Here is a 22,514-nt window from a genome sequence, read left to right as displayed (position 1 = left end):
ATTTTGTTTAAATGATCTTGCCCCTGCTACCATGAATCTCTACAACGTATTTAATACTACAAAATCTGTGATCTTCTCTTTCCGGGGAGGGATTACGTGAAAAGGAAAAGAACAATGTGCTATTCTTGGCAGGAAAAGACTTGCTGCTGACTCGGTGGTCTTGAAGTCACAACTTTTGGGAATTTTTCCAGACGTAGGTGGGCGGGCACTACCCACTTCTCTACTCTGTGGAACTAGCTGATGACTCGGGCAGGCTGGGCGAGCTAACCATGGAAGCCATTGTTGCTTTGGAATTCTGTCCTTGGTGGGAAACCCAATGGTGTTGTCCACAGTCGTCTGTTCCAGTGAATGGAGAGCCAAATGACTCAGCCACGTGATGGGGTACAATAAAAGTGTCCCCTCTCCTCCTCCAAATACGTTGTGTTGGGTCAGGCAACCATGATGATGAAGTCTTCAAAAAGAGAGGAGAGATAAATGCCAGATTATCCTTAAATCATGTATATCTCTTTAAATATATTATTTGCCTTCAGCTCAATAGCTACTTCCAGAAACTGGAACCAGAATGAAAGATTCCATCTACAATTCACCTCTTGGCAGCCAAACCCTCAACACACAGGAAATGTAACACCAATAAAGCTAAATTCAGTGCTTGGGCCGTTTGGTCCAGATAACTTTCTACAGGAGCAAATCTCAGCAGAGGCAGAGGCACAGAAGGAGAGCTCTGTTTAGAAGCATTTGAAAATCTTATTTGGGCCACACTGAGGAATAAAGTGGTTCGACTATTCTGAAACATAAGGAAAAGCAGGCCAGGCGCAGTGGCTCACCCCTACAATCCCAGCACTCTGGGAGGCTGAGGTGGGCAGATCACCCTGAGGTCAGAAGTTCGAGACCAGCCTGGCCAACACGGTGAAACCCCATCTCTACTAAAAATACAAAAATTAGCTGGGTGTGGTGGTGGGCGCCTGTAATCCTAGCTACTCAGGAGGCTGAGGCAGGAGAATCACTTGAACCCGGGAGGCAGAGATTGCAGTGAGTGGAGATTGTGCCATTATACTCCAGCCTGAGTGACACAGCAAGACTTTGTCTCAAAAAAAAACCAAAAATCAAAAAGCAGTACTGGCCCTTACAATTTTACAAACTTTTTTTTTTTAAGGGCTACCAAAGTCATCATCTGCTTTCATTTGTTGTGGGTTTGGGAGTGGAAGAACCAGTACAAGAGACAAAAGTTTAACTCTTGATGAGGGAAATGCGTTTCCAAGGTTCTTCAGAGAACTCTTCATCACCTCCTGTTCCAATGTTTGTTTATTAACTGTAATAAAACACTGTATGCCATACGATCATAGTTCCTTTCATTAGAGGGCCTGAAAGCAAGCTGTTGCTTAATTAAGGGCCCAGTCACAGTTGAGTTCAGGGATGCTGAGTTCAGGGATGCTGAGTTCAGGGATGCTGAGTTCAGGGATGCTGAACTCAGTGACGCTTCCCAGGCCAAGCAGGAACAAAGCAGATCTGCCCAGTAATTTAGAACACACAGGGAAGTTTGTGTATTCCCCGGAAAACAGGATTGCCATCACTGACCTAGACGCCTGCTGACAGGGCAGGAGACGCAACACAGGTGTTGAACACGGGTGGAAAGAACTCAGGAAAGGAAGGGAGGTGGCCATCCTGCTTCCCCTGGCTGAGAACTCTCTCTCTGCTCCATGGGCTGGACAGGGCTGTCAGGGCATAGTGTTAGATTCACTGAGCAGTCCTGGCCTGGGAGGGAGAGACGGCACCAGTGGATATTTGACTGGGAACAAAGGTGGGGCCAGTGCCAAGAGTGACTGTGCAGGCCCCTGGCTGAGGCAAATCCCTGGGGAACCCTGTTTCCCTTCTCCCCTTCCAGCTCACTTCCCCTCCATTATCTCCATCCACATCCATTCCCATACTGAGGCCCTGTTCTGTGCCAGGAATTCGCTAGGGGCTAGGGGCCAGACAATAAAAACAATCAGAACCCTACAGTCATCCCTGAGGGGCAGAGTCCTAAGGACACAGAACAGGGTCGTCCTCAAAAGGCACAGAGCCTGTGTTAAAGAAGATGAGACTGTGGTCCAGAGATGAGCCATGGGAGTGAGACTGCTGCTATAGGGGTTAGATGGGGGGAAACGCTTCCTCTCACCCCCCACAGCAGTGGACAGACATTACTGAGAGCCAGGTGTCAGCTCAATCTAAGAACTCCCTGAGTCAGAGCTGTGCAAAGATAAAATGAGTTGCACAGGGGTGTGGCGAGCTTCTAGCCCCTGGGGTTGTTGGAGAAAGAGGCTGAAGAGCCACCTCATGGGCCTGCTTGACAAGGTCCCTTCCAGGCCCTGTGGTCTGTGAATCCGCAGGGGCTGGTCCACCGGAGTGGCCAGTTCTGGGTGGCTCAGTCTGCTGTGCTCTAACCTGTGGTGAGAATGATAAAAAGGCCTGGTCAAGAAAGAGTCATGGAAAAGAGCCTGGTGAGGAGCCAGCTGCGGACTGGAGTTGGGGAGCGGGGGGTACAGGGGCCATAACAAGTACCACACACGGGGTGGCTTTAAGCGATGGAAACGGGCTCTCCGCTCTGCAGGCTTGAAGTCCACATCGACCTGCGGCAGAGCTGGTTCCCTCTGTGGCGGGAACCTGTCGCGGTCTCTGCGGGCCCAGGGGGTCCCTGGCTGGGAGACGTGTCGCTGCCGCCCTCCCGCCTCCTGCGCTCTCTGCCTGCACGGCTTGTGCGACGGCGGGATTCGCTGCCCGTCCGTCCGTCGGCTTCTCCAACGGTAAAAGGAGGTGAGGCGATTCCAACGCAGACACTCTATGACTTCATAATAGGCCTCGAAGGACCACTCCAGTGTTGGCAGTGCATGCTTTTATCACCGGCAGTTCGGCTTTTTACACCGGCCAAACGGAAAGAGGAGACGTCCCTTTTCTTCAAGTCAGCTAACCTCTCCGCGGAGTGACGTCACCGAGTCTCAGGCTGCTGATCCGAAAAATAAAAATAACACTACGGCCTCCCAAGGTGGTGGGACGAGGCTGCTCGAGAAACGCGCGGGACCGGGCAGCAGCAGGCCCGGGCGCTCTCCCACGGGCTCTCGGAAACAGCTCCCGCCTCACAGCGCCGCGCGGGGGCGGGCGAGGAGCGCGGGCGGGACGGAGGGGGCGGGGCGAGGAGGTCGGCTCTGTTCTCGCCCCGCCCCCTCCCCGCCCCCTCCCTAGATATCGCGAGAGGGCGGGCCCGCTTGGCTTCGGCGTCGGCGTCGCGCCCGCGCTGGAGCTCTAGGCCGGCGTCTCTCCGCGAGCGGCGGGTCAAGTGCTGGCGGCTAAGGGAGCGCGAGGAGCCGTCACCCGTTCGGCGTTGGCTCTGGCGTCGGGGTCGTTGTGTCGTGACAACCGCTCCGGTAGCCGTTTCCGAGGCAGCAGGTGCGGCCGCTTTAGCCCTGAGCGGGCTCCGCGGCTGCCTGCGAGTCTCTGCTGTGCCGACCCTTCTCTTCGCGGACCCCACGCCAAGCAGCGACCCTGAGCCGACAGCCGGAGCGCCCGGCAATGGCGGCCTCGACGGCCTCGCACCGGCCCATCAAGGGGATCCTGAAGAACAAGACCTCTACGACTTCCTCTATGGTGGCGTCGGCCGAACAGCCCCGCGGGAGTGTCGACGAGGAGCTGAGGTGAGAGCTGGGAGGGACGACCGGGGAGCCCCTCCTTCCCGCCGGGCCCGTTACCCACCAGACCCCAGGCACGGGCGGGCGGCGTGGATGCGGCTCGGGTGCCGCTCGGGTCTGTCCTGCCCGGCTAGCCGCGGTTGGGAGCGATCTTTAAGAAGGCTGGGCGATGACGTTTATCGTGTTTCCTTTTTTTTTTTTTTTTTTTTTAGCATATGTGCATATATATAATTTTTTAAACAGATATCATCTTTGAACTTCTGTAATCGGGAACATCAAAGAATGAAATTGAAGCTTCAGATCTTCGACTGTTAAGCTTTTACTATTTCTTAACCTCATCTCTGAGGTATCTAAAATTCTTCGATAATTACAATGTATTTTCTTTTCTTGGGAACCCTTGAAGATCTAGTCTCAAGCTAATAAAAGAGACCATTTCTCCCATTAGCATCGTGCCACACTGTATTTCTGCATCTGCAACCAGAGTTTTGGGTTCTTTCTGATTTTTGTTCCTGTTCAGAAATAGATCTAGGCTCAAAACAGTTCAAAGAGGAGCAACTTGAAATGACCCAGTGATATTTTAGTTGCTCTTGCATACGCTAAAGATACACATGTAAAAAGTTGTGCACCTGAGCGTTGTATGTAATAAGTATAGTAATATAATTGGAAACCACCCGAAGTCCATTAGTAAGAACTATTAGTAAGAACTGGTGAAATATTAATTACGGTACGTTTGTATAATGGAACAATATACCAGCCTTTAAAAAAAAAAAAGAGGCGTTGATGCATAGAGAAAATGTTGCAGTACAGTATCTGTAGTGGGTTAGAAGTGCAAGGGGGCTTGGGCGTTGCAAGATACTAAAAATATAAGGACTCTACTTTCTGAAAATAAGGCTTAAGTTACCATTGAAATTGGTAGTCTTGAAGCTAAAATGAGGATGTTTGTGAAATCTCAGAATATAGGAACCTAGGGCATTCCTGTATAAAGGATCTTATTTAGGACCATAAAAGGAAGTACTGTTTGGTGGTGGTAAATTTTAGGGATTTGTGTTACCTTGAAGAAAATATTGAGTAGGCTTACAAGTTAGAATCGTGGCCTTTTAGGGCTGGAAAGGACCTTAGTTTTGTCTAGCAACTCCCACGCTCATGGATGCTTGAATGTTAACATTCTCTCGCACACAGTTTTCCAACCTCTATTTGGGCTAAGCCACGTTAAATGGAGTGCTGGGGGAGTGTGATGGATAGGTCATGGAATTAAGAAGACAAAATTTCACCAGAACATAACTGAAGCAGGAGGACCAAGTTAGTTAAAAGATAAATAACGGCAGGGCGTGGTGGCCACGCCTGTAATCTCAGCACTTGGAGAGGCCAAGGTGGGAGGATTGCTTGATCCCAGGAGTTTGAGACCAGCCTGGGCAACATAGTGAGACCTCATCTCTTAAAAAAAAAAAAAAAAAAAAGAATAAAAGAAAAGAAAACGAATTAAAAGATAAGTAACATGACTACAGAAGGCTCAAATGTAGCTTCAGGGTTTTCAGCAGCAGCAATGTGGTCCTCACTGGCATTTACGTTATTTAGCTATTCTCCAGTGTGAGCTTCTTTTGGTCCATTTACCAAGTGACTTATTCTTTATCTCTGCTTCTTTAGTTTCTGTTTATTCTCAGCTTGGATCTACTGTAATTTCCCATGGTCCCAATCTATGGATTGACCCCTCTCTTTCTGTAATTGGTTGGAATTGACATTCAGGTCTTTCTGCTTCAAAAGCCACTATACTAAACTGACTCAACTACATAGGGCTAGCTGCCTCTTCTGTAGTATCTGTGGCAGGGTAGATTCACTTAAAAGGGACTGACTTGTCTAGTTAGAGTTATATTCCTGTCTTTAAAGAGAACTATCAAACCCTAATTCATTGAAGTTCATGATGTTTGGTTCCAAGTGGTAAAAAGGATGGGTTTTTTAATGGTCATTGTTACGTGACTGTAAAGCAAATCAACTAATTCTACTAGTAATACAATATTGTTTTAGTCTGTTTTCTGTTGGTCATAACAGAATGCCTGAAATGATAATTTATAAGAAACTAAATTTATTTCTTGTAGTTCTGGAGGCTTGAAAGTCCAAGGTCGAAAGGGTGCATCTGCTGAGAGCCTTTTTGTTGGTGGGGACTCTAGAGTTCCAAGGTGGTGCAGGGCATCACATGGCAAGGGGGCTGAGCATACCAGCTGTGGTCTCTCTCGCTTCTCTTATAAAGCCACCAGAGCCACTCACTTGATAATCCATTAATCCATGAATAGATTAATCCATTCATCAGAGCAGAGCCCTCAGGACCCAGTCACCTTTTAAAAGCTGCACCTCGCAACACTCCTACATTGGAGATCAAGTTTCAGCATGAGTTTCAGAGAGGACAAACGTTCAAACCATACCAAATATATACATTATTATTTATGTGACAACTCATGCAAACAGTATCATTAACTTTATGAGATCCTCTTTGAACAGAAACAATGAAAGTATACAGTTGGCCACCTCCACAAATTCAGCCAACACCAGATAGCCCTTTACACTTGGGAGCCATTTTACACACCAAATTCACCAACAAAAGTGCAAGAAAGTTAGCACTAAATAGCCCACGAAAAGGACACTTGTTTACAGCACAAGAGCCGAAACAAGAAAGCAGAGCATCGCCTTGTTTGACCCCATCTGGGAAGATGCCGCCTCAGCTGTGAACATGTGCACTGGGCAACTCAAAATTTGCTCTGCTCTGTGGCAGTCTGTGAGCAACTGCTAAACGGACCTCAAGTGCTGGTTTTGGGATTACAGATTTTAGCAAGTAAACTTGCAAAGAAAGAATCAGAGAATAATGAGAATGAATCCTACCTTTTATCGGTGTCTTTGTTGTGTAAAATGTGATGATAGTTTGACTCTACCCATCCCCCAGTTGTGAGAGGATGTTATTTTACCTAAATATTGCCAAGTAATTTTAAAAAATAAAATTCAAACATACTTCAGATATATGTTTATAATTCATATATGTTTATACTACATCATTAGATAAGGCTCAAAACTCAGTGTACACTTAAAGTGAGGTTTATATAAAGCCATATTCAAATAGTCTTAGCATTTCTATTTTTTTATCCAGTTGTCAGGACCGATCAAACCATCATTGAGCGGGGCGGTTATTTTTTTAGATGACTCAGTGCTGTTATTTTCTTATTGTTGATACTTTGCATTAGTGCTTATGTCTTTGTTTGTTTTTGCGAGAAGAGCTCACTCTGCCACCCATTCTGGAGTGCAGTGGCACGATCATAGCTCACTGCAGCCTCCACCTCCTGGGCTCAAATGATTGTCCCACCTCAGCCCACCACACCCAGCTAATTTTTGTATTTTTTGTAGAGATAAGTTTTACTATATTGCTCAGGCTGGTCTCAAACTCCTGGGCTCAAGCGATCTGCCTGCCTCCCAGAGTACTGGGATTACAGGTGAGAGCCACCATGCCCCACCAGTACTTAGGTCTTTAATGAGTGGTTTCTACAGGTACCATTTGTCAGATACCAAGTTTTGAGGGTTAAATTAAAACTGGATAGAATCCATAAATCCACATAAGTATAGATAAATTTCAGTACATTGCAGCACAGCATTCAGCTAGTTTAAACACCACTGTCATCTTCTATGATTGTGGAATTCCCATTCTTTCAGAATACCTTGAATATAGGGCACAACTTATGAAGGTCTAATTTAGCAGGCCTAGTGAGTACATATGTGTATCTTACTGAAAACAAGACACTGGATTCTAAGATGTACCATCAAGAAAGAAAAAATACTGCCAATTATGATTATAAGATGCCATCCTTTTAAGACATACTCTTTTTCAGAGATATGAAAATGTAAAAAATGTGTTTTGGGAATTATTGAAAATATTACAGTAAATATTGCTAAAGCCTATCACTTGAGAAGGATTATGGTTTAGTGGTTAATCTGGTGCCAGATTGCCTGGGTTTGGATCTTGTCTGCTGCTTATTCGCAAACTTTATTAGTTGTGATTTTCAGTGAATTATTCATTTTATCTGTGCCTTAGTTTAAATAGTAAATGAATTAATAAATGTAAAGTGTTTAACCCAGTGCCTTACCCTCAAGTGTTAGTCTTATTGTGATAGAAATAAATATAGAAATTCATTTTTTCCACATCTCAGTGGGTTTTTTACACAGTCTGCTTTGGAGTTTACTATTCTGTTCAATTCAAATTCTATAGTAGTCTTAGATAATGCAGGCAAATTCTGCTTGAAAAAATATGCCTTATTTAATTTCCTTTGATATAATTTAAGAAATAAACACGCTTCAACTTTGTCGTTTTCTGCCTATAAAGGGATGTGGAATATTACAGTCAAAGGTTTACTGAGTAAAATAAAAAGTTTGTTTTCTAAAAGTTTCTTTTTGCTTACTTGTAATTGCTTTTATTGTTAAGTCTTACTTTAATTGTTCAGTAATGATACCAGGCTTTGAAGTCTTATATTGTTATATTGTGTCAATCTAGATAAGTGGAGTCTTCATTTAAAGAAAGAACCAGTTCTTGAAATATGCAATTAAAGTTAAAACACCTTGAAGCAAAATCTTGCTTCCCATTCCAGACACAGTCACAACTATCAAATGAGCAGGTCACAAGCAACAAGAAGTTCCAGTAGGTCTTTGAGGTGGCACCATATGAGCTAACAAAGTAAAAGTGAGAAGCGGTGACTTTTTCAGCACCAGATTTAGGCTGTAGGAAAACCAGTCATCCAAGAGGGAGGGGGAAAACTGAAACCAGCAGGTGCTTTCACCATCATGGCAGATCTGCCATGGAAATGGTGGTGCCCCTATTTTTGTCTGCAGGGATACTGACCCAAGAGGAGGTCACACAGTTCGTGATGATACTGGGATTAAGCTCAGGCTCGCTCCTTGGGTTTTGTTATTCCACAACTAATGTTAATTCTACCATCACTTTAGAGACGCTGACTTTCATATCCAGTGTCCTCTGCTGACAGTTTCTTCTAATTCACTAACTTTCTAAGATTTCCTAGCATTTTTGGAGTCTGTTTTGTAATACCCTTATTTAAATGCTTATTTTTGCAAGATATTGTTGTCTTTTTTTGGATCTGAATAATTGTACTAATTTCTTTTTCTCTTAGTGTTCTGTTGAGAAAACAAGTTGAGTGAGGCTTTGAATATTTAGAACTTAAAATTTCATTTACAGTAGAAAGTAAACTAAGTGGCAAACAGACTGGGAAAAATTGAAGTTACGTAAAATGTGGTTTATATAAATCTAAAGAGCTCAAATTTATGGGGAGATTTCTAATAGGCAAAGGATGTAAACATAATTCACATGAGGAAAGTAAAATAATATTAGTCAAAGAAACAACAGTTTTTAAATACTATTTTATACCTGCTGAAATGGAAACACGCACACACACAATACCTAATCCTAGCAATGGTTTGGTAATTTACCGGGGACATTACAGTCCTCTTTTTTAAAAAAAATAACTATATGGCAACATGGTGTGAACTATAAAGTTCTTAATAAACTTTAATTCAGGCTCTTACACTAGCACATTTTCTTTAAAACGTTATTGAATAGCATATGTACAAATATGTTCATGTCTGCCTTATTTTAAGTAGGAAAACTTATTTATCAATCTAAAAAATACAGTCATTAAAACGGTAAAAAGAAAACACACAACTTATACTACATATACTTACAACTTATATATCGGCATATGTATTTTATATATACTGTATGTACTTTTTATATGTATAGTTATATATATTTTTATATGTTTTGATAGCTTATACATATTTATATGTATTATACAAAGGAAAGAATATGCAGAAATCAAAATTATGAATGACGGGATGCTGGGATTGTGATTATTAAATTTTATTTTTAATTTCAAGAACACATAATTTCTGCTTGTGTTCTGTAGTTCTTTTTCTATCATTATCTTGTAAAAAATACTTACAGGGTGTGGACTTCTTTCTTTCCCAGTAGAGATACTTTTGAAACTTCAAAGGTCTTTCCTCATTCTTTTTTTATCCTAAGCAACGATGATCAGTTGTCTTGGTTTTTTGTTTGTTTGTTTGTTTGTTTTTGAGATTCAGTTTCGCTCTTGTCGCCCAGGCTGGAGCACAATGGTGCAATCTCAGCTCACTGCAACCTCTGCCTCCTGGGTGCAAGCGATTCTCCAGCCTCAGCCTCCTGAGTAACTGGGATTACAGGCGTGTGCCACCAAGCATGGCTAACTTTTGTATTTTAGTAGAGACAGGGCTTCATCATGTTGGCCAGGCTGGTGTTGAACTCCTGACTTCAGGTGATCTGCCCACCTCCTAAATTGTCATTTTTAATTCAATATTGTTAACATCATTTAGGGAATAACTTGTTTTACTTTGAGATTAGGAGGCACCCCAAAACATTAATATGTGTTTATTTTAAAAATATTTTATTATAGTGTAATACACATACAGAAAAGTGTGTTAAGAATAAATTTAAAGTGTCAGAAATTGTTACGAAAGCGCACACTGACTGGGTGCAGTGTCTCACACCTATAATCCCAGCCCTTTTTTTTTTTTTTTTTTTTTTTGAGACAGGGTCTCCCTATGTTGCCCAAGTTGATCTCAAACTCCTGGGCTCAAGTGATCCTCCCACCTTGGCCTCCCAAAATGTTGGGATTTATAGGCATGAGTCACTATGCCCAGCCCCCCAAAAGTTAACTACTAGTAGCCTCCTGTTGACTGAAAGCCTTACAGATAACATAAACAGTTGATTAACTCCATGTTTTGTATGTTACATGTATTTGTTACTGCATTTTTATAATACAGTGAGCTAGAGAGAAGAAAATGTTAAAATCGTAAGGAAAATACATTGACTGTTCATTAAGTGAAGTGGATCTTCATGAAGATCTTTATCCTGGTGTCTTTCACATTGAGTAGGCTGAGGAGGCGGGGTGGTCTTACTGTCTCGGGTGGTAGAGGAGATAGAAGGAGAGGCAGGCACACTTGGTGTAATTTTACGAAAATACATCATAATTTATGCCTAACTTTTGTGCTTTTTCATTTCTCTTAAGATGCTTCTATGTGGTACTAATAATCTTCCTTCTACTGTTTAGTTTCAGCGTCCATATCATAAAAGGTTCCATGTTGTAAAATAAGTCAGGCAATCTCAAATAGAACTCTTTGTCAGATTGTCTAATGTCAATTTGTTTCCTGGCTTTGCTTCTTCCACATATTCTTCCTCTGGCACTGATTCAGAAGCAGTCATCTCTATCAAGTCATCTTCTGTTAATTCCTCTGGTATCAAGTCATCTTCTGTTAATTCCTCTGATGTGATGTCTGTTAGCTCTTGAATTTCAATATCCGTATCTTGAAACCCTTCACCCCCACCAAATAATCCACAATCTCATTATTTCCTTGATTGACACTGTCATAAATCCTGCGAAGTCATGCGTAACATCTGGATACAGTTTTCTCCAGCAGGAATTCATTGTTTCAGACTTGACAGCTTTCTTAGCTTTTTCTATAACAACAATGGCATAGGCAGTGGTGAAACCCTTCCAGACTTTCATGATGTTCTCCATAGAGCAGGGTTCCCCAAACCCCAGGCCACGTGGCAGGTGCCTGAGCTCCGCCTCCAGTCAGATCAGTGGCGCCATTAGATTCTCACAGAAGTGCGAACCCTATTGTGAACTCTGCATGTGAGGGATCTAGGTTGCCCACTCCTGATGAGAATCTAATGCCTGATGATCTGAGGTGGACCAGTTTCATCTGGAAACCTTCCCCCTCGACCCCACACTGTGCAAAAGTTGTCTTCCACAAAACCAGTCCCTGGTGCCAAAAAGGCTGGGGACCACTGCATAGAGCACCATGTGTCCTGAATCTTAAAGGTCCTCTGTGACTCCCGATCGGGAAGTTAAATTGGAGATGTTGTGTTTGAGGACAAATAAACCACCTTGACACCTCCATAGGGTTGAACTCATAGGGTTCATACGTGGCCAGAGAGAGACATTGTCCAGAATCAAAACAACTTTAAAAGGTACTTTACTGCCAGGCACGTGGCTTGCGCCTATGGCCCTAGCTGCTCAGGTGGCTGACATAGTCGGATCACTGAACCCCAGGAGTTCGAGGCTGCAGTGAGCTATGATTGTGCCACTGCACTCCAGCCTGGGCGATAGAGCAATACCCTGTCTCGCTTTTTTTTTTTTTTTAAGCAGTTCTGTATTGGCAAGGTACTTCCTTACGGAACATTGATGGAACCAAGAGGGTTCTCATTGTCTAGACCTTGTACAACCACAAGACTGGTAGCTGGTGTTTATCTTTTCACTTCAAGGCTCCAGGGTTTGCAGCTTTATAGTTAAGGACAGTCCTGATCATAAACCCTACTGCATTTGCATAAGACAGTAGAGTTAACCTGTCTCTTCCTGCCTTAAATCCTGATGCAGTCTTCTCTTTCTTACAAATAAATGTCCTTTTTGGCATTTTTTTTCCAGAATAGGGCACTTTTATTCTCATTAAAAACCTGTACAGGCAGATCAGATATCCTTTCTCCTTAATAATTTTTTCTTTTTCTGGACAGTCTCACTTTGCCACCGAGGCTGGATCACAGTGGCTCAATCGCAGATGGCTCACTGCAGCCTTGACCTCCTGGGCTCAGGTGATCCTCCCACTTTAGGCCACCCCCAAGTAGCTGGGACTGCAGGTGTGTGTGCGCCACCATGCCTGACTAATTTTAAACATTTTTTGTAGAGATAGTGTCTCACTATGGTTGCCCAGGCTGTTCTCAAACTCCTGGGCTCAAGAGATCCTCCTTTCTCAGCCTCCCAAACTGGGATTACAGGCGTGAGCCATTGCACCTGGCCCTTTCTTATGAATGATTTTCTTAATGGCCTCTGGGAACTCGTCTGTAGCCTGTTGGTTGGCAGAAGCTGCTTCTCTGTTATCTTGTCATTTTAAAGCCAAACCTGTTTCTAAAATTATCAAACCATCGTTTGCTTGCATTAAATTCTCCAACTTTAGATCCTTCACCTTCTTTTTGCTTTAAGTTATTGTATAGTGACATCATTTTTTCTCAAATCATTTTAGAGTCTATAGTCTTGTAGCAATCCTGCACTCACATAAAAGATGCATTAGCAATACAAGATAAGAGGTGTTTCACAAAATATGCAAGATTTTCATGCTGGTGTAGCTACTACAGTGACAGCTTTGTGAATTTCCTTTTATTTTATTTTTACAATGGTCTTTATGATGGATTCTTCTTTAAATGATGGGCAACCACAGTTGCAGAGCTCAATCTAAGGTACTCATCAAGCAATTCAACTTTTTCTTGTAATGTCACAACTTTGCTTCTTGGGAGCGCTTCCGGCATCTCTAGTGGCATTTTGTAATGGTCCCATGATGTTACTCAGGGTGTACAGTATTGCACTAAACAGGACAAAAAATACTCAAAAACCAAGAGAGATCACTTTTTACTGCAATAGGCAATTTATTGGAGCAACAAACTACTCACACTGAAACAACTAGCGTCATAGAGCTTTTTTTTTTTTCTGAGACAGAGTCTTACTCTGTTGCCCAGGCTGAAGTGCAGTGGCATGATCTTGGCTCGCTGCAACCCCGGCTTCCAGGTTCAAGCGATTCTCCTGCGTCAGCCTCCTGAGTAGCTGGGATTACAAGCGCAAGCCACCATGCCTAATTTTTTGTATTTTTGGTAGAGACGGGGTTTCACCATGTTGGCTAGGCTGGTCTCGAACTCCTAACCTCAAGTGATCCACCCGCCTCGGCCTTCCAGAGGGCTGGGATTACAGGCGTGCCTGGCTGCATCATAGAGCATTTTAAGCAAACTTGCAACACTTGAGGAGACCGCAGTAGCAACAAGAGATGGCTATGAAATTGTGACACAGAATAGTATGTACTGTAGTTAAGTTTATGCAGTTAGGATCCAACTGCAGAGGCACCACGTGTTGTATGTGCATGTTTTGATAAATTTTAACTTTACATTTTAACTAGGCTTGTTAATATGGTAGTAAATGATAAAGGAGACTGTTCTCTACATATATATTTTGCACTTATGACATAACTGACATAACTAACTTTTAAGTTTTTTTTTAATATTTCTGGGCTATGTGGTTTATCTGAGTTTCTTCAAATTGTCGCAAACCTCCAAAAAATTTTCCAGCAGATTTTTTGAAAAAAATCTGCATATAAGTGAACCCACACAGTTCAAACTCATAACCTTCAAGGGTCAACTATAAATAGAGTCCAAGAGAAGATGTTTTTTTGCTTCTCTATAGGTAAAGGGTAACTGAAACCTGAACCTTCAATGTCTGTCTCCCAATTAAGTTTGTTTTTTGTTTTCTGCCACAAGCTCAACTATTACTGTGATAGGCAGAAGCCTAGGCATTTAAAGAAATCAATATTGTTAAAGCAAGCCCTGTTTACCCAGTCTAGTTCAGTCCCAGAAGAGTGTGATGAGTTGCCTTAAAAATTACACAGGCCCACTCCTGGCAGGTGACTTTTTTCAAATACTAAAGACATATTAATTTGATTAGGGCCAGGTGTGGTGGCTCATACCTGTAATCCCAGCACTTTGGGAGGCTGAGCCCGGGGAATTGCTTGAGGCCAGGAGTTTGAGACTAGCCTGACAACATAGTAAGACCCACCTGTAAAAAAAAAAAAAAAAAAAAAAAAGAAAATAAAAGTTAGCTGGGCATGGTGGTGCATACCAATGGTCCCACCTAGTCAGGAGGCTAGGCAGGAGGATCACTTGAGCCCAGGAGTTCGAGACTGCAGTGAACTATGATCATGCTACTTTACTCCAGCCTGGGGTGACAGAGTAAGACCCAGTCTCTTAAAAAAAGAGAGAAATTCTGACACATGCTACAATATGAATGAACCTTGAAGACATTATGCTTAGTGAAATAAGCCAGTCACGAAAGGACAAATACTTTATGATTTCGCTTCTGCGAGGTACCTAGAGTGGTCACATTTCTAGAGATGAGAAGTAGAATGGTGGTTGCCAGGTCTAGGAGCTGGGGAGAGTGGAGAGTTAGTACTTAATGAGTACAGTTTCAGTTGGGGAAGACGAAAAAGTTCTCGAGATGAATGGTGGTGATGCTTGCACAATGATGTGAATGTTCTTAATGCCATAGAGTTGTACACTTTGTAATGGCTAGTGCTTACTTCAGTAGCACATATGCTAAAATTGGAATCATACAGGGAAGATTAACCAAAACACAAAAAGGTTAAAATGGTGGATTTTATGTTATGTATGTTTTACCACAGTTTTTAAAAATGAAGGAAAAAAGTGCTTAGTCAAAAATGGGGACACAGTGGGTATATTAGGGTAGAAGGCAAAAGAATATGAAGTCACCTGCCTGTATAATTTTTTTTTCTTCTTTTTTTTTTTGAAACGGAGTCTGGCTCTGTCGCCCAGGCAGGAGGGCAGTGGCGCAATCTCGGCTCACTGCAGGCTCTACCTCCCGAGTTCACGCCATTCTCCTGCCTCAGCCTCCCAAGTAGCTGGGACTGCAGACGCCCGCCATCACGCCCAGCTAATTTTCTATTTTTAGTAGAGACGGGGTTTCACCATGTTAGTCAGGATGGTCTCGATCTCCTAACCTTGTAATCCTCCTGCCTTGGCCTCCCATAGTGCTGGGATTACAGGCATGAGCCACTGTGCCTGGCTGTAATTTTTAAGGTAACTCATCAAACCATTTTGAGAGTATGGAGAAGGGAATATGTTATTAAAATGTTAAGTATGTTATTCCTAAAGACTATTTCAGGATCTGGAAAATTGAAAATACCTACAGTAAAACCTTAACAATTTAGACCAAATGCAGAAAGGATTATTTAAATCAGTGTAACATTTACATTGATTTTTTTTAAAGCAGGTTTTTCCCAAGTGCATACTAAGTAACAAACTGTATATGTAACAAAATAATGTTGGCATGTAGAAAGGTCTTTGAGGTCTTTTTTAATGAGTATGTAAGAATTTAAAATTAAAGCATTTGAGTATTGAGCACCTTAATAGTTGTTTAAATACTTCATTGCATGAAATTTAACAGATGTTTCTAAAGTACTTATAGGCCAGGCACCGTGGCTTACATCTGGAATCCCAGCAGTTTGGGAGGCCCAGGCAGGCAGATCGCGTAAGGTCAGGAGTTCAAGACCAGCCTGGCCAACATGGTGAAACCCCGTCTCTACTAAAAATACAAAAATTAGCCAGGCGTGGTGGTACGCGCCTGTAATCCCAGGTACTCGGGAGGCTGAGACAGGGGAATCGCATAAACCGGGGATGTGGAGGTTGCAGTGAGCCGAGATCATGCCACTGCACTCCATCCTGGGCAACAGAGTGAGACTCCATCTCAAAACAAAACAAAAATAATGGAGTACTTATAGAGAACTTCTGTTGCTCTTCAAATAAATCTGAATACACCATTCCTGAGCAAACCTTTATTTTTCTAGATTAGAAATAAACAGCTGTAATTTATTTGCAATCTAATGATTTAGTGGTATCTGAGTTTGATGAGGTTTTCTCTGTAGTTTTATGCTTTGAATCTTTATGTTCTCACTGTTAACAGATATCTCAGAAAGAAATTATGCCAATGAAATACTCCTGTTGTGTTTTTTACCAAACAGTTACCGGTATATAGATCAAAAATGCCTACTGTCATCAGCGAATGTATAGATTTTGACTTGCATTATTTTATAGGCCAAATGAAGACTAAGCACGTCATAGTAATGTTTTGAATGCCTGATATAGATACTAAATACTGTGTTTTTAATATTTGGGCAGTAAGTGTTCTATATTTACTGACATTTTATTGTAGTTAGTTAATGGTTTTTACCCTGAGTCAGCTTCTATTCTAAGAAAGTATATGTGAAAATAAAGATTAGCCATCAAATAGAAGTTGAAATGTGAAATTTGGACATTTGTGAATTTTGACGTTCAGGTTTATCTTCTTCTGCATTGGGAAAAACGTTTTTTCTTTTTAATTTTAGCAAAAAGTCCCAGAAGTGGGATGAAATGAACATCTTGGCGACGTATCATCCAGCAGACAAAGACTATGGTTTAATGAAAATAGATGAACCAAGCACTCCTTACCATAGGTAATGGCACATCGATATCATTCCTCTTGTGACTTACTTCCATTTTACATTTAATATGAACTTCTGGATAACAGCTTATTTGAATTTGTTTTATTGTAGATTAGCGTATTTGAATTTGTTTTATTGTAGATTTGTTACTGGAGCACTGGTGAATTCAGTAACCTAACTGCAATTTGTTTAGTAATTGTATAAGTGATGTCTAACTTTAAAATTATGGAACCCATTCTTTACATTATAATGATAGTAGTAAATGTTTATTTGTTGCACCTCAGTGGTTGCTAGCTACTAATAGTGCACATATTAGTTTTAACTTCCATGAAAGGAAGATGAGATAGGGGCTTGTTTGCTTCCCAAGTAGAAATCTGGGGTTTACTCAGTCTCTTTGCAGAGAAGCATAACTGCATGGATGGTAACTCGTTTTTAACCCACTGAAAGATAGGTGGTCATTATTACTGTTTATGTCTTTATTTTTTAACTTAATGTAATACTGTTGTTCAGATATTACATGTAATTTTTGGCAATTTCAAGTCTCAGAATTTTCTAAACGAATTGTGAAATTACATTATGCAGCAGTAACGAGTATGAAGACAAAAATAATGCAATAAGCATTATGAGAAGATGAAGATTCTAAATAAGTATAGATACCTAATTAAGGTAATACCTTGGGCCGGGCGCTGTGGCTCATGCCTGTAATCCCAGCACTTTGGGAGGCCGAAGCGGGCGGATCACCTGAGGTCAGGTGTTCGAGACCAGCCTGGCCAACATGTGAAACCCCATCTCTACTGAAAAAAAAAATACAAAAATTAGCTGGGCTTGGTGGCGGGCGCCTGTAATCCCAGCTACTCGGGAGGCTAAGGCAGGAGAATTGCTTGAACCCTGGAGGCGGGAGTTGCAGTGAGCCAAGATCGCGCCATTGCACTCTAGCCTGGGCAACAAGAGCAAAACACTGTCTCAAAAAAAAAAAAAAAAAGATAATACCTTGGCTGGGCATGACTCATGCCTGTACTCCCAGCACTTTGAGATTACAGAGGCAGAGGTGGGAATATTGCTTCAGGCCAGGAGATCAAGATCAGCCTAAGCAACATAGTAAGACTCTTTCTGTCTACAAAAAAAAAAAAAAAAAGAAAAAAGTTATGCCCTACCTACCTTGTATTGAAAAAAATAAAAGATTTCCAAGATTAAAATATTTTGTCATTGAATTAAGACAGCATAAATCCAGAAGTTACCATTAAAATAGAGTTAACTGCAGTTTCCATTTGTTCTGTAATGAAAGAAGAAAGAGTTAAGAACTACTGTATTTTAAGTCAGTGGGTGAAGACTTTGGAAGATAATTTGAAATAACCTGTTACTAACAAAAACAGTGAAAATAAAAAACATGAAGATATTAAAGATTGTGATGAGCGTAAAAAGAAATAATGAAATAGGTACAGATGCTGAACTCAATACTAATGAAATCTGAGTGAAAAAATACACATTTTTATGGTATATATGTATATACCATGAAATATATATAAAAAGGAACAAAATAATGGCATTCACAGCAACCTGGATGGAGTTGGAGACCATTACTCTAAGTGAAGTAACCCAGGAATGGAAAACCAGACCTCATATGTTCTCACTTATAAGCGGGAGCTAAGCTATGAGGACACGAAGGCATAAGAATGATACAGTGGACTTTGGGGATGGGGTGGGAGGGGTGAAGCGGGGAGAGGGATAAAAGATTACACATTGAGTACAGTGTACATTGCTCGGGTGATGGGTGCACCAGAATCTCAGAAGTCACCACTGAGGAACTTACCCATGTAACCAAACACTACTTATTTCCCAAAAACCTATTGAAATAAAAATAGAGGGGAGGAAAAACAATAAAATTACAATTTGTTAAAAAAAAATACGCATGTTAAAAAGAGGTTTATATTCTTATTTTTCTCCTAAATTGCAGGTATATACTTTAAAAATCTTCCAAAAAATAAAATAAAGATACAAGATCTCGCTATGTTACCCAGTGCAGTGACTATTAACGGGCACAGTCATAGCACACTACAGCCTGGAACTCCCGACTCAAGTGATCCTCCCTCCTCCGCCTCCCAAGTAGCTGACTGTGGGCACACACCAGCGTGCCTGACTTCTAAAACATGTGTTAAAACCTTTATTGTGCCAGAATCCAAAATCAGAGTGTTCTTTCTTTTTATTAAATGTAGTGGCCGTCCTCACTTGTGTTAGTTGGGGATAAGTATCCTAAGAGAATTAAGATCAGACATGATTTTAAAAAATAGTTGATGCCAGCTGCAGTGGCTCAACATAATCTCAGCACTTTGGGAGCCTGAAGCAGGAGGATCACTTAGCCTCCCAAAGAACTCTTTTTTTCTCCAAAAAGAACTCTTTTTTTCTCCACCCAGGTTGGAGAGCAGTGGCACAATCTCGGCTCACTGCAATCTCTGTGTCTCAGGTTCAAGAGATTCTCGTGCCTCAGCCTCCCAAGTAGCTGGGATTACAGGCACCCACTACCACGCCCAGCTAATTTTTATATTTTTAGTATTGACAGGGTTTCACCATGTTAGCCAAGCTGGTCTCGAACTCCTGACCTCAAGTGATCCACCTGCCTCAGCCTCCCAAAGTGCTGGGATTACAGGCATGAGCCACCACACCCTTCCCCAAAGAACTCTTGCCCAGGAGTTCAAGACCAACCTGGGCAACAGAGTGAGACTCTTACCTCCACAAAAAAATTTTAAAAATTTGGCTAGGCGCAGCAGTGCATGCCTGTAATCCCAGCACTTTGGGAGGCCGAGGCAGGTGGATCACCTGAGGTCAGGAGTTCAAGACCAGCCTGGCCAACATGGTGAAACCTTGTTTCTACTGAAAATACATAACAATTTCCAGGTGTGGTGGTGGGCACCTGTAATCCCAACTACTCGGGAGGCTGAGGCAGGACAATCACTTGAACCTGGAAGGCAGAGGTTGCAGTGAGCTGAGATCGCGCCATTGCACTCCAGCCTGGGCAACCAGAGCGAAACTCTGTCTCAAATAAAATAAGTAAAATTATCCAGAGGTAGTGGTGTGTACTTGTAGTCCCAGCCACCTAGGAGGCTGAGGCAGGAGGATTGTTTGAGCCCAGGAGGTTGAAGCTGCAGTTAGCCATGATCACATCATTGCACTCCAACCTGGATGACAGAGGGAGACCTTGTCTCCAAAGAAAAAGAAAAAAAGATTTTCAAAATAGCTATGGCCATTATTTTTTGACTTTTTATAAATATAATTTGAATGGTAGATATTTGCCATTCAAATAACCAGAGAAGTTATTTGGTCCCTAAGTAATTGAGGCTGTGTGTATGCAGAGATACCTGTGTCCTGCTTTTATCAGTTCATCGCTCAGTTTTATCATTTCTTTCCATGACTTTTTTTTTTCTTTTTGAGAGTTTTATTTGACCAGCCATGGTGGCTCACCCTTGTAATCCCAGCACTTTAGGAGGCTGAGGTGGGAGGTTTGCTTGAGCTCAGGAATTGGAGATGAGCCTGGGCAACATAGAGAGACCCTGTCTCTACAAAAAATAAAAAGAATTAAGCCAGGAATGGTAGCACATGCCTGGAGTCCCAGCTACACAAGAGGTTTAGGTGGGAGTATCACTTGAGCCCGAGAAGTCGAGGTTGTAGTGAGCCATGATGGTGCCACTGCACTCCTGGGTGATAGAGTGAGACCCTGTCTCAAAAAAAAAAGTTTTATTTAACTGAAGATACTTTTTATAGAAACATCATGTCTTATTACCTAAGAATCTTACAGTTAGTATACAAGAAGTTATTGCTTCTATATACATGTATATATATAAACATAATTCAGTAAATTTTACAACTAGAATTTTCTATACAACAATTCTATGAATTAACAAAATGTTTATTTTACCCTATTCTGCTTAATTAAACTCAATAATATAGATCAGTTTATTTCAACTTCCCTTAGAAAAAAAGAGCATCATCTAAACTGTAGGACTTGTCACCTTCATTAACCAGGAAATGTATAAACTGGCAGTATTTTATAAATAGCGGAGTTCTGCTTTATATACTTCCCAGTGGCTTAAGAATTAAGGATGCCCATTTTTGCACTGAAGTGTGGAGCAAATTTTTCATTCGGGGGTAGAGTGAGAAAGCTAAATCACTTGTAAACTTCCAGAACTAGGTCTTTGGGATATAATTTTGTTATTTCACTCAGTCTTGTATCTGCATAGATCTTTTGTTTCTATCTTAAGATTGATGTAGAAATGCATGTTCTAAAACCAGACAGTGAGTTACTTTGCATTACTTGTTCCTTCCCACTGGATGAAATAATTGGAACTTTGTAGTGTTTTTTTTTTTTTTCCAGATCATTTATGTTTTCAGTATAGTTGTTCCTCATTATCCATGGGGGTTTCAGGACTTCCCTCAGATACCAAAATCCTCAGTCAAGTCTCTGATATAAAATGGCCTTGTAGATGTATATAATTATGCACATCCTCCTTTATATTTTAAATCATCTCTATGTTACTTATATTACCTAATAAAATGTAAATACTATGCAAATAGTTGTTACTGTACCATTTAGGGAATAATGATAAGAAAAACGTCTACATGTTTAGTACAGATGAAATTTTTGTTTTCTCCGGCTATTTTCAATCCACAGTTGGTTGAATTTATGGATGTGGATCCTATGGATATCGCAGGCAGACTGTATTTGTTATTTTTTTTCAATCATTTGGAGTCTTTTCTTGATTGGGTGCTATACTTTTAAGTATTTGTATTGAATAGGAACTATATAAAGTTAAACCTCAAAGATAACAACAGAGCTATAAATACATTGATATGTTAAATAGGTTGATAGAATTGTTTTTCTACCTTGTTTTTGTGGCTGAAAACTTATGTTTCAGGTATTAATTACAATATGCTTGTCATACTAGTATGATGGGTGATGATGAAGATGCGTGTAGTGACACTGAGACCACTGAAGCCATGGCGCCAGACATCTTAGCCAAGAAGTAAGTACTAATGACTGGAGCACAGTTTCACTTCGGCTGTTTTTAATTATGCAGAGTTAAAAGCATTCTACATTGCTTTTCCTGTATAAGCAGAAAGAAAAGGCTGTTTATCAACTTTTTTATGCCAACTTTTTTTTCCTTTTTTTCCCCTTTTTTCACCTTCTGAGTCACCAACTTTTATCATCTTGTCTCTTGATTAAAATCAAGGTATGTAGGTGGCAGGAAGACCAGCGTACCTGAACTTGGGATACTGAAATGTGTCACCTCCCTGTGGATGTTTTTATTTTTATTTTTTTGAGACAGAGTCTCGCCCTGTCACTCAGGGTGGAGTGCAGTGGTGTGATCTCAACTCACTGCAACCTCCACCTCCCAAGTTCAAGCAGTTCTCCTGCCTCAGCCTCCCCAGTAGTAGCTGGGGTTACAGGGACATGCCACCACGCCTGGCTACTTTTTGTATTTTTAGTAGAGATGGGGTTTTGCCATATTGGCCAGGCTGGTCTCGAACCCTTGATCTTAAGAGATCCACTGGCCTAGCCTCCCAAAGTTCTGGGATTACAGGGATGAACCACCATGCCTGGCCCCTGCCTCCTGTTTTTAAAGGTAGCAGTGAGAAAGGCAAACGTAAGTTAATTCATGAAAGCACTCTTCCTTTACTGCTTATTGATTTCTAACACCCATTCCACCGTTCTTGTTGCTTACTCGTTTCTATGCCCATTTCTACTCTTTTTATTCC

At 41.6% G+C, this 22,514-nt stretch overlaps 1 protein-coding gene across 3 annotated transcripts in view; it reads left to right on the top strand.

The window, feature by feature from the left end:
• The first annotated feature begins 3,172 nt into the window (after positions 1-3,172).
• PPP1R2 (protein phosphatase 1, regulatory (inhibitor) subunit 2) overlaps positions 3,173-22,514 on the top strand; it is a 37,274-nt gene continuing 17,932 nt past the window's right edge. For 2 of the 3 annotated variants that reach the window (XM_011988966.1, XM_011988965.1), the window contains exons 1-3: positions 3,173-3,665; positions 16,671-16,778; positions 21,704-21,781. In XM_011988966.1, the coding sequence (XP_011844356.1) occupies positions 3,544-3,665; positions 16,671-16,778; positions 21,704-21,781 (308 nt within the window). In that variant the 5' untranslated portion in view covers positions 3,173-3,543. The remainder of the gene's footprint in view (positions 3,666-16,670; positions 16,779-21,703; positions 21,782-22,514) is intronic. The other variant, XM_011988967.1, reaches the window with a different exon arrangement.

The sequence above is a fragment of the Mandrillus leucophaeus genome, unplaced genomic scaffold (assembly GCF_000951045.1).
Source record: "Mandrillus leucophaeus isolate KB7577 unplaced genomic scaffold, Mleu.le_1.0 Scaffold342, whole genome shotgun sequence".
Classification (NCBI taxonomy): domain Eukaryota; kingdom Metazoa; phylum Chordata; class Mammalia; order Primates; family Cercopithecidae; genus Mandrillus; species Mandrillus leucophaeus.
This window is presented reverse-complemented; position numbering and strand designations above follow the sequence as displayed.